Source organism: Vitis riparia, chromosome 6 (genome assembly GCF_004353265.1).
Source record: "Vitis riparia cultivar Riparia Gloire de Montpellier isolate 1030 chromosome 6, EGFV_Vit.rip_1.0, whole genome shotgun sequence".
NCBI lineage: Eukaryota > Viridiplantae > Streptophyta > Magnoliopsida > Vitales > Vitaceae > Vitis > Vitis riparia.
The window spans coordinates 20846088-20858276 of NC_048436.1; the positions used below are offsets into that span (position 1 = coordinate 20846088).

The window sequence follows — 12189 nt, forward strand, 5'->3', positions numbered from 1 at the left end:
CGAACCTAGCCCTGGGATCGTGTTAGGCCTCTCATTTGTCTGCAACAATGGCCGAAAACTCTGATAAACGACGAAAAAAAGAAGCTGTCGCCGGAGAGTACACCGCCGATCTCAGCAAACTCCGCCGTGGCCGGTACTCCAACTCGTCTTTTCCACTTTTGCTTTTTCATCTCTCCTGAATGGCATAGATTGGTCTTACTGAAAAATATTCGGTTTGTTTCTCGAGAAAAAGGGGAAAATGCTTAATGTAGGAGTAGCTTCCGTTATGAAGCAGTTTCCTTTGCTTTCTCGAGAACCAAACAGAGGGTTTGTGGAGAAGGGAAAGTCACTTTTTGGAAATACTTCTCTTGCAAGCATTTTTTTTTTCCTCTCGAAAGTGGAATAGTGCCTCCAAAATGTACTGCATTTTCAATGCTTTGGAGAATGCGTTGTTCAATTGATTATAGTGCTTGTATTGGTAGTAATTTTGTGATCGTTTAGAAATCGATGGCCATATCAGAGGAATGGGAGCGGTTTTACATTGAAAGAGATGTTTCATTCTTGCAAACTTTGTGGCAAAAAAACGAAAGGAGGGATACATAAGGTCAATAGCAAGAGGTCATGGCATACTGATGATGATGAATTTGAAGGGGAAGAGGAAAATGTAAAGGAATTTGTTAAGAATTGTAAGAAAAAATTCCAGTTCAAGTTCATGTGGAAGTGGAGGGGAGGGAAAAATAGTAGGTCAACTCACTCTTACCATGAAAAGACCAAAGCAAGAAAGTCTTAATGCATATCATACATATACGGTGTTGCAAATTAGAAATGATGGTGAGATGAAGCAACTGACAATCAACAATTCCAACAAGAAAAAGGCAAGAGACTAGGTGTGCGCAAGTATATTGATGTGGATGTGTGATGCTGGAGTACCACTCGATGCAGTCACTTACCCTAGTTTTCAAGGCATGATTAATGCCATAGGGCAATATGGTGTAGGTGTGAAGCCGCCAACTTATTATGAGGTAAGGGTTCCTTTCCTGAGGAAAGAGGTGACTCTCACACAAAAATTAATGAACAGGCATGAGGAGGAATGGGCAAGAAACGGATGTTCCATAATGTTTGATGGGTGGACTGAGAAGAAAGAAAAAACTTTTGCAAAGTTTCTGGTAAATTGTTCCTGAGGCACCTTATTTATTGAATCAATTGTTGCTTCCTCAATTATCAAAACTGGTGAAAAAAATGTCTATACTGCTTGATAGCTGGGTGGAGCGTATTCGAGAAGCAAATGTGGTTCAAGTTATATCATATGGTCATTCAAGTTATGCATTGGCAGGTAAGTATTATTGTTTCTTTTAGCATTGCTTTACTTTTGTTTAAATATTATTATTGATTAGGTTATTACTTTATTTATAGTTTTATAATTAAATTTTAATTACATTATTATAGGAAGCTTGTTGCAAGTGAAGTGATAAAATTTAAACCGGACACCATGTGCTGCACATTGCTTAGTCTTGATGTTGGAGGATATTGGAAAAATACCCAATATCTGGAGAGCATTATGAAGGGCTATTGAAATGAATGGTTATATTTATAGTCATCCAGGACTGTTGAACATGATGAGATGCTTTATAGGACAAAAGGAATTGCTTAGGCACACTAAGACTCGGTATGCAACAGCCTTTCTCACACTATCAAGTATATATAAACAAAAGAACAACTTCCAAAAAATGTTTGCTTCCGAAAATTAGACTAACAGTAAATGGATGAAAGAGAAGAAGGGTAAAAAGGTTCACTCAAATTGTTTTAATGCCATCATTTTGGAATACAATTTATCATAGCCTTAAGGTAACAGGTCTTCTTGTTGATCTTCTTCAAATGGTCAATGGTGAGAAAAAAAAACCCCATGGGATACATTTACAAGGCCATTGATGGAGCTAAAGAGGCCATTGCAAAGAGTTTTAATGACAATAAATATAAATATAAAGAGATCTTTGAAATCATTGATCGGAGGTGGGAAATTCAACTCCATCACCCTTTGCATGCAGTTGGGTACTTCTTGAACTCAGGATTTTTTTTATGCAAACCCCCCAATCATTGAGCAAGATGAAAAGATTATGAGGGGTCTACATAAATGCATAGAAAGGTTGGTTCCTAACATTTCCAAGCAATGAGCAATTAAGGAAAGAGTTACTTTTGTATGAGAGAGCTCAAGGCCTTTTCGGGATATACTTGGCTATCAGAACAAGAGAGATAAAAATACTAGGTTAATTATTTTCTTTACTTGTTTAGGCCCTTTAAATTGTCATATTTGATATGGAATCCTTGTTTTTCAAGAGCCCTAAATGATTGGGAGGTGGAGGAGGCGGAAAGATTTCTGGAGCGTCTTCACGAGAAGAGAGTTCTTGGAGGTGTGGATGATATGGTGGTTTGGACCGAAACAAAGAGTGGCAAGTTCTCGTCTAAGTCTCTCTACCTTGCTCTAGAAGCGGATTGCCCTTATTTGTTTCCTTCTAGCTATATTTGGAATGTGTGGGTACAACCCAAAATTAGTTTCTTTGCGTGGGAGGCTATGTGGGGTAAAGCCTTAACCCTAGATCTTGTTCAGAAAAGAGGATGGGTCTTGGCAAATAGATGTTTTGTGTCTTGAGAATGAGGAGACCATAGACCATCTTCTTCTTCACTGTTCAAAAACAAGGGTCCTATGGGAGTTACTTTTTACTTTGTTTGGGGTGTCTTGGGTGTTGCCCTCTTCAATTAGAGAGACTCTCCTTAGCTGGCATGGTTCTTTTGTGGGCAAAAAGCGCAGGAAGGTGTGGAGAGTTGCTCCTCTTTATATATTTTGGACAGTTTGGAAGGCGAGAAATAGATTGGCTTTTAAGGATGATGTGTTGTCAATACAGAGTTTGAAATACTCTCTTGTTTATTCTCTTTGTTCTGAGGCTAAGTTGTTTATAGTTGAATACCCTCTAACTATGGTTAATTTTATTGATTGGTTGGGATCCTATTAAGGTTGTTTTTTGGGCCAACTAGATGTTTGTCTCCTTTTTCTTTTTCTTTGGCCTTTTTGGTGGTGGGTGTATAGGTTTGTATACCTTAAGTCGCTTTTTTGGCGTCTCTTTATATATGAAATTCTCTTTACTTATCAAAAAAAAATTAAAATTGTCATATTTAATATGACTAGATAAAATGTTTCTCTAACTAATAATTATTAATATTTGACTGATGGGGTGCATATGGATGCTCTGCTCCAACTTTGCAATGATTTGCTATAAAAGCTCTCAGCTTTGTAGCAGATCTCACTCTGAATGCAATCCAAGTATCTTTGAACATGCAAGTTAGAAAAAGGGCTTGCTTGAGATTGTAATTCTTAGCTTTTCATGTTCATCAGTTAACGAGTTGTGTATGAATTCTTGTAGGTTTATAGCAAAAAGAGAAACAAGCTAGCACAAGATTGTCTAAATGATTTGGTGTTCATAAAAAACAATCAAGCCTTCAGGAGATGATACAATGGGTGTAACACCGATGACCCACTTTCCTTGAGAGAAATAGATGAAAACAATGAATGGTTGGTTGGGAGGATGGATGATGAAGAGCCTGAAGAATGTGAAGATGAATTTGTCTTTGAGGATGATACTTAGACATGTAGTCGTGTCACTACAGCTGTGGCCAACTTTGATACTGGAATTCAATCAAGATTAGCACTAAATCCAGATGATGAAGAAGCTGCCAGTTTGGAGGAGATAGAAGGGGAAGATGATGAAGGCTGTGAATCATGTACAGATGAAGAAGATGATGATGGTTTTATGTTTGTTGATGATGATATTTTTACTTTCAAGTTTTGCTGCCCTGTTAACTTTTTAATGCATGGAGATGTTTCATGTTTGGAATCTATATATTGTTGTATTGCTAGTTACTTTCCTATGTCTTGTGCAATAGTGCTTCAATTCCGATGAGTTTTTGTGATAAAATGTGACAAGCATGCTAAATTCTATATGACTGCATTCACTGATACATTGAAATGAACACATTATACATTTAGTTGCCTCTTCACTGGGGAGCAGTCCTTGCATCCAGGCTCCAGGACTCCTTTGTGCCTCAATGTGCTTGGTGCCTTGGAAAACCATGACTTTGGTAAATAAAAATGAGGAGTTTTTCACATTTAAAATACAGGAAGACCTGTAATCAGCTCAAGCTATTCTCACAAGATGGTTGAATTCCAAGAATTGGAAATTCAAGATCAAATCCAATTTGTGCCACGAAATGTAGTCTTACCATTTACCTTTCATCAAAATTTTCTCACCAACCGACTAATGATGTGCTTTCATATCTTTTCATTGGCTGTTCGACTTGATGTGATTGTCTCTAATCTCTAAGAACAGGTTTTTCATGTTTTATTCTGTATGAATATCTGAAAATCTGCATGTGTTTGGACTAGGTTGTTAACCAAATGGGCCTAGAGTTAATTAAAATTATTTGTATTCAATTCTTATCCTCCCACTTGATGTTTGCATTTGTTGATAGGTTCTTATTTATACTTCTATGATTCTTTGTTAAGCTTTATATTACAATAGTTCATATTCCAACACTTTTGAGAGGATATTTTTACATTCAAATCTTACTAGGTCAGGAGATAAAAGTCATAAATTGCATATACAACCTTAGATTCTCTTTAAATATCAAATGCTTCAAATTCAGGGTTACTGTAGACTCACATGTAAGTGATGTTTCCTTTAAACTTAGAATGTTTGTAGTTCTTAATTATAATCCTTGTCCCAAGATGATAAAAATATTCTAGAAGCTCAAAACTAGTTGCCATTGGTGAAATAGAAGGTCCACAGGAAAGGTAGATGCAAAACTCTGAATGAGCTCATCTGGAACCACCTTGGGATTGAACATGTGCTGTGGAGAATCAGTTTCAGAATTGCTTCCTGAAGATGCCCAGGAGGAGCTCTTTGGTTACTTTCTATACCATATTAGCTGTAGGGTTGAAAGAGAAAAATCAAGAGAACTGGTTATGCTCTTAGATTTTCAGGAGAATTTGACATGTAAGCAGAAGTCAGCGAAATAGATGTAACTTGGGTTGGAATTCAATCTCATTGATTTTTATTGCCGCGGATAATTTCTACTTCTAATTATATCACATTTTCCTGTGTGTATGTGGTGAATGGATTGTCACATGGAACTGCCATCTTTAGATGTTTGGAATCTTTGGATTTATAAAGTTTTCTTGTACAAAAGATGCAAATGATGACAAAACCCCTGTATAATGCGATGGTTTAATTATGGATGTAGTGCCAACGAAAGCTTTGATGCCAACAATGTTAGTTCAAGAACACAAAGATAAAACAATCACACATACGGTACACGAGGTTTTAACGTGGTTCGGCCAACCATGCCTACGTCCACGGATGAGAAATAATGATTCCACTATACAATAGAGAATATTACAGAGGACAGAACCAGATACAACTATTGGGTTTCCGAAACATCCCATGTTTCCCCACTCCTTGTATCCATACCTTGCTACGAGCCATCTCGCTCCACCAGGTACCTCCCGTTCTTCCTCACATCTCTATCCACCTTGTATAGTCTCTACAGGCCCATCTCCATCTCATAACTTTTTCCCCTCATGACCTAGAATATTTATAGAGATATTTCCAACAACCTTCCTTATTCTATAAGGAAGTCTAATATTACAATAATATATCAACCTAGAAATATTCTATATAATATTCTTTACAAAAAGGAATCTATACTAATTAGGAATTTGGGACACTTCCTAACAATCTCCACCTTGGACCAAATTCCATGAAATTAATCTTCAATCTCTCCATGATACAAACCTTTTTGTATCATATCACCACGAGAGAGCAATCGACTCCACCTTCAGTGAAAATTCCTTTTGTTTTCATCTTGTATGCTTTGTGATCTTTTGCTCTTCCAGAAATCTTCAACCCAAGCTCTGATACCAGTTGTAGTGCCAACGGAAGCTTTGATGCCAACAGTGTTAGTTCAAGAACACAAAGATAAAACAATCACACATACGGTATACAAGGTTTTAACGTGGTTCGGCCAACCATGCCTACGTCCACGGATGAGAGATAATGATTCCACTATACAATAGAGAATATTACAGAGGACAGAACCAGATACAACTATTGGGTTCCCGAAACATCCCATGTTTCCCCACTCCTTGTATCCATACCTTGCTACGAGCCATCTCGCTCCACCGGGTACCTCCCGTTCTTCCTCACATCTCTATCCACCTTGTATAGTCTCTACAGGCCCATCTCTATCTCATAACTTTTTCCCCTCATGACCTAGAATATTTATAGAGATATTTCCAACAACCTTCCTTATTTTATAAGGAAGTCTAATATTACAATAATATATCAACTTAGAAATATTCTATATAATATTCTTTACAAAAAGGAATCTATACTAATTAGGAATTTAGGACACTTCCTAACAATGGAATCTGTTGTTATTGTTGATCTTTCATGATCAGAGCTTAACCATTTGATCTGATAAAAAACATGCTCTCTTTCTTCTAATTTTTTCTTTTTACTCACTTAATGCCAAACTTGACTCCTGGGGATGAATTTCAAGTGCTACTTTGGTTTCTTTCAGTCCCTACTTGTGTGCTTTTCTTTTCAGCCCCCTGTCGGTTGGCTTCTTTCTCTCACTGATGGATTTCAATTTCAGGTATGGTAAATCCCTGAGCTTGAGTGCCACTGAAATTTTTGCAATCGATCATACCCTTGGCAGTTTGAATTCATCAGTACTGAATCTGGGACCAGTCTTATGCAGTTTGAAATGGGTGAGTTATGAGTTATGATTCTGGTGTTTCTTTCAGTGAGCTGTTTGATGCCTTTTTTTTATTTGCTGTGATCATTATTTGCAACATTGTTTGGAAAAGATCTTTTGGTAACTCATCTTATAGTAGGGGCCTTTAACTTTACCTTTTTTTTTTTGAGTTATGCACATGAGACACCAGTACAGTTGATCTTATGGTATTGTCCCAAATGTCCCCTTCTTTTGCAAATGGGTAAAACTTGTTTGAGCCTTTTTCTTCTGAACCACTGAGTTTGCGGTTTCACTATTTCTTTGAAGAACAGGTTTGGTTGTGTTACTGTGCTCCATGTTTGCCAATAGAAATGAAAGAAGAATTTCCAAAATTTATCTTGGAAAAACATTTTCAAGGTCACATGTTTTTTAAATGTTCAAAGAGTCGGTAGAGTTGATCTTTTAATATTGTCCACACATGTCCCTTCTTCTTTTGCAAATGGGTAAAACTTATTTGAGCTTTTTCTTCTGAACAACTGAGTTTGCGGTCTGGCTATCTCTTTCAAGAACATGTTTGGTTGTGTTACTCTTCTCCCTGTTTGCCAACAGAAAAACTGAGAGAAGAATTTCCAAAATTTATCTTTGAAAAACATTTTCGAAGTGACATATTTTTTAAAATGTTTGAAGAGTCCTGATATAGGTACCCATCAGAAAGTGAGATCAATTACAACATGTCATATCTATAATTTAATCTTAGTGCTTGATACCCCAATTATGTCTCATTGATTTTTATTGATATGTAAAATTGGTCCAATTCTTTTCAATTTTGATTTGATCCATGGTCTTATTTTCCTTTATTAAATGATCTAGATTTTAAAGAAAAATCTGTGATTCAAACTTGTTTATTTGTTTTCCTAATCACATGATTGTGATGGTAAAATGAGTGGTGTGATGTGGGAGGTGTTGTTGCTTTGAAAGTGGAGTGATGATGAGTCAAAATCAGAACAGTTCATCACGTGTGCTGCCTTACCAGGTTTAGAGTTGGCACAGACAGAGTAAGGATTTGGGACCATGAACCTAACAATCAAACACTAATAATATAAAACCATCTGTATCCATTAATGTTCTTTGCCATCACTCATGATTTTCATCATTTCTCTTCGTCTCTCCTATTATTGCTTCTGCTTTGACTTGGAAGGTCCCACTACTTCGTTGTTCTATGACATTTTACACTACCAACTACTCTCAAAGTTTAAATTTAAAGTTTCACCCACTCATATCCCAAAAATACAAAAAGAAAGAAATTCTTTGATCAAACCACTAAAATAGAAAGGGCTAGAAATCCGAGCGGACTCACTTTGTATTGAAAAGCTAGGACTTTGTGATTTTTATGGAGCTAATTCAATAAAACAAAAAAATTATAAATCTCTAAAATATTAATTTCCGAGCTATTTTATTGTTATAGGTCTCTTGAATTTTTTCTTTTCCTATTCTTTTGATTTGTATAATGTGATTTGATTATTATATTGTTTTATTTATTATTGATAGGAATTATCTTGTTAAGACCCTGTGAGATGATTCGGTAAAATCTTTAAATTAAACCCAAAAGACTTTTTGAGTAAGAACCGTCAGATCGTCATTAAGAAATTTTGTTTGGAATGCGATTACCTAAAAGCTTTTGTAGTGCTTATTACTTATTTTAGTACTTGATTGAAATCATATTTGATGTGGTCTTGCGAAGTAACATCTTGCTCAAATTAATTTTGGAACTTGTTTGGGTGACATTGTTGAAAATGTGGCTTGAAAAAAATTTATTTAAATCCTTATATTAAAAGAAAATATAAGCTAAATGAATTTTAAAAACATGTAAAATAATTTATTGTATTTTTTTTTCTTAAATTATTTGGAAACAGATCTAGCCTTTTAAGTTCAGACAGATCATGGACTTAATTAGAAGTAAAGAAAATCAATAGTGGCCCAAGAGTGTTGAGGGGGTGAGGACCATTTCTCACCCATTTTGACTCCAACTCCACACACGCTGTATAAGTCCCACCTTGTGATAGACTCCTCTTTAATGGTGGTACTTCTCAACTCTATAACAAAGCTTGAAGTCGGCAGTGGTGTTATCAATCGAGTGATTTGATGATCGTAACACATCAAAGCAGCCAAATCTAAAGACGGGAATCAAAGTCATTAAGAACTTAATTTAAGAACCAAAAAAGGGGAAATTTCATTACATGAAGACACTTGTAAAATTAATATGTGTGTTGCACTTTAGGACCACTCATGGGTCTGTCACTTGCCACCAATTATTGTTCAATTCTTCGCATGCCCATTGTGGGGCTCCCATGCATTTGCAAATTACGTGCATGCATGGAATTCTCATCCATCCATTCACTTTTATTTACTTCAGGGTATTTCTTAATCACCTGCCCCTAATCATTAATTTCAATGGAAGCGATGAGGTAATCGAAAACCAAATCAAGAAAATAGATTTAAAAAAATTAACCTTTATAGTTGTTGAATCGATTGAGTTTGATCGAATTTACTGCTTTTTCGATTTTCACTCACATGATGAAATTTTTGTCTATTTTACTATAGATCCATCTTTTTTTTCTATCAAAATTTTCTGGCAAACAATCTTAGCTTTCATTCATGTACAATATTATCAACCAAATATATAAAAAATAAAATAAAATAAAAGGTAAATCTCCCATTTAAATATGTATGCCGTAGAATAGACAAATTTATTGAATAGAAAACATAAGGAAAACTGAAAATATTGACAATATTTAAAACTATTCAGTACATACCGTTGGCATTTTGGCCAAACCATTTACTACTCACCAAACTCATTACTATTCCAATATCCAGTTTTTTCTTTTTTCTTTTTTCTTTTTTCACTCAGCATGCCCTCAGTGGCTTCCCACACAAGCAATCGTTGTACACAAACGACGACGCTTCCAGGTGGTCGAACGGAGACCCCCCCGGAATCCTCCCGCACAGGTGGTTGTGGCTCAGGTCCAAGTGCCCGATATACGCCGCCCCCGCCATCGATTTCGGTATCGGACCTCTCAGTTTATTATATGACAAATCTAAAGATGTGAAGTACGATCCCTGCCCGAAAGCATCCGGTATTTCGCCATCCAGAGCATTCCGGCTCAAGTTCAGTATGCTCACCGCCGAGTTAATTAGAGTTATAGGTATTTGACCCGAGATTAGGTTTCCGTCCAGGTTTAGTGTTGAGAGAACCGCCATTTTGCCCAGTGATGCCGGTATTTGACCTGAGAGCCGGTTCAGAGAGAGATCCAAATCGGCTAACCGGTATATGTTGGAGATTGAGCTCGGAATCGTGCCGCTGAACTGGTTCCGGCTCAGTAAGGCGCGACTCAGCATTCCGAGTCTGCCGAAGTCGCGCGGAAGCTCGCCGGAGATTCGGTTGTTTCGGAGATCCAAGTGCGTTAAAGTGGATATCCTGGTGAGCGACGATGGGATTGTTGCGGAGATGAGGTTGTCGGCTACGTTCAGCACTGTCAGCCTCTGGAGTCTCCCGATGCCAGCTGGAATCGGACCGGAGAGCTTGTTCCCGATCAGGTCCAAGATTCGGAGGAACGGCAGCGACGTAATGCAAGTAGGAATCTCGCCGGAGATGCCTTTCCAATCGGCGATAATGATGCTGGAGAGCCGCCTCAGTTTACAGATCGCCGGCGAGATAGTCCCTGTCATGTAACCAGTCCGGCCGGCCCGCTCGAAGATCGGGTCCTCTGACTCGCCGCGGAGGTTGATGTCGGCGACTTGGCGAGTCTCCGGGTCGCAACTCACTCCGTACCAGTTGTGGCAACAGTCATAGCCACTCCACGAGTTGAAAATACCAAGGTAAGGCTCGTGGAGGGCTGACCTGAAGGCGAGCAGCGCCTCTCGGTCAGTCGGTGGGCAAGATGCAACGGTAACAGCGCCGGCGAGCACGACGGTGGCGATGATGAAGAGCTTCAGAGTCATGCCTGTGTGTACTACTACTGACTGTGTACAGTTTTGAATTTTCTTACTATAATTTCTCTCTCTCTAGAGTCTAGAGCGAGTGACGCATCGTCCTTTGCATTGGGGAATGAAGCATGGCGACTGGGCACGTTTTAATATAGGGGCGATGTTTTTTTTGGACAATTCTGCCCTTGACGTGGTTTTCAACTGTTGACGTAGGGCTCACCTGGGGAGGGGATAAGCTTGGCAATAAATGCGGCGACGGTCTCACCAGCGTTGCCACGTGGCTAATTTTTGGTCCAGGTTCTAGGTATGGAGCTGCCCTTCCACTTTATGTGAAAAATTATTGTTTCTGCATGACAGCAAATTAATAAGAAAACAATAAATAAAATCATTATCGAAATGATAGCACATGGAGAAGTAAGTCATGTCAAGCCCCTGTTTTGTTGGATAATGGGCCAAAATTATGGAGAAATTTTGATATGCCAGTCATTTTCCTTGTATTAATACGTGATATTTTTTGTAAGTACAAATACCAAACCTAGAAGAAGGTCACTAGGTGGGGTGGCGGGGTAATAAAATTACAAGATAGTGGTAAAATTGCCCTACAAATAGAAGGTGGGGGAAATTAATTGTTGGTAGTACAAACCTGTCTTTTAGGATTGCAAAATTAATGTCCTTTGAGTATATTCATCATTCCAACCTTGAATGCAGTTAGTATTGCTTGGTTTACATATGACTTTGGCTTCATACACTTGGGTGTGTTCTTCCATTCCCTTTTTTTCTTTATTGTGAGTGTCATTTTACATATTTTAAGCATCATATATAATTGAAATATTTATTCATATTTTGAGTATAATTGAATAAATATTTCATTAATTACCATAATTATTGCAAAGCATAAGTAAATACCTCAATTTGGCATATCTTATTATAGTTTTAACTTAGAACCAATAATTTTAACATGGTACACTTATTACCAAATAATATTTTTTCCCAAGACGCATTCTAAATGTATTACCGATCATGGCATCATTGTTATCTCATGAATTGGATTTGATCTAATATCTCCAAGTGGTTTTCTGTTTTTGTACTTTGATTTAGTTATTTACAATTTGATTTCATATGTTTTTATCTTTATTCAATGACTGTATATGTTTAAATTTTTCATTTTCTTATCTACTCTTTTGTGATCCTTTATTCCTTTTGTATTGTTTATCTACTTTGAGCTTGGATGGAATAGTTTAGGAAACTTGCCAAATTATTTTTATCAAAGAAAAAGTATAATTGATTAAATTTGTTTATAAAAGTTAGAAATAAATGGAGGAGAAGTAAAGGTATGAAAATGGAGGACCAATAGTAGTAAGAAAAACCAATAATTCAGACAATAAAAGCAGGAAAAAGATGAGTTGGGATATAGGATAGAGGTCCATCTCTCTGAGATAT

At 37.2% G+C, this 12189-nt stretch overlaps 2 protein-coding genes across 2 annotated transcripts; one reads left to right on the top strand and one right to left on the bottom strand.

Annotated features, from left to right (window-relative positions):
• On the top strand, positions 1-3759 carry LOC117915942. Its single transcript, XM_034831704.1, has 3 exons — positions 1-1145; positions 1239-1312; positions 3396-3759. The coding sequence occupies exons 1-3, from the start codon at positions 885-887 to the stop codon at positions 3421-3423; spliced, it is 363 nt and encodes a 120-aa protein (XP_034687595.1). The 5' UTR covers positions 1-884; the 3' UTR covers positions 3424-3759.
• A 5699-nt stretch (positions 3760-9458) lies between these two features.
• Positions 9459-10877, bottom strand: LOC117916903 (DNA damage-repair/toleration protein DRT100). Its single transcript, XM_034833124.1, has one exon. The coding sequence runs from the start codon at positions 10762-10764 to the stop codon at positions 9670-9672; it is 1095 nt and encodes a 364-aa protein (XP_034689015.1). The 5' UTR covers positions 10765-10877; the 3' UTR covers positions 9459-9669.
• Positions 10878-12189: the final 1312 nt, after the last annotated feature.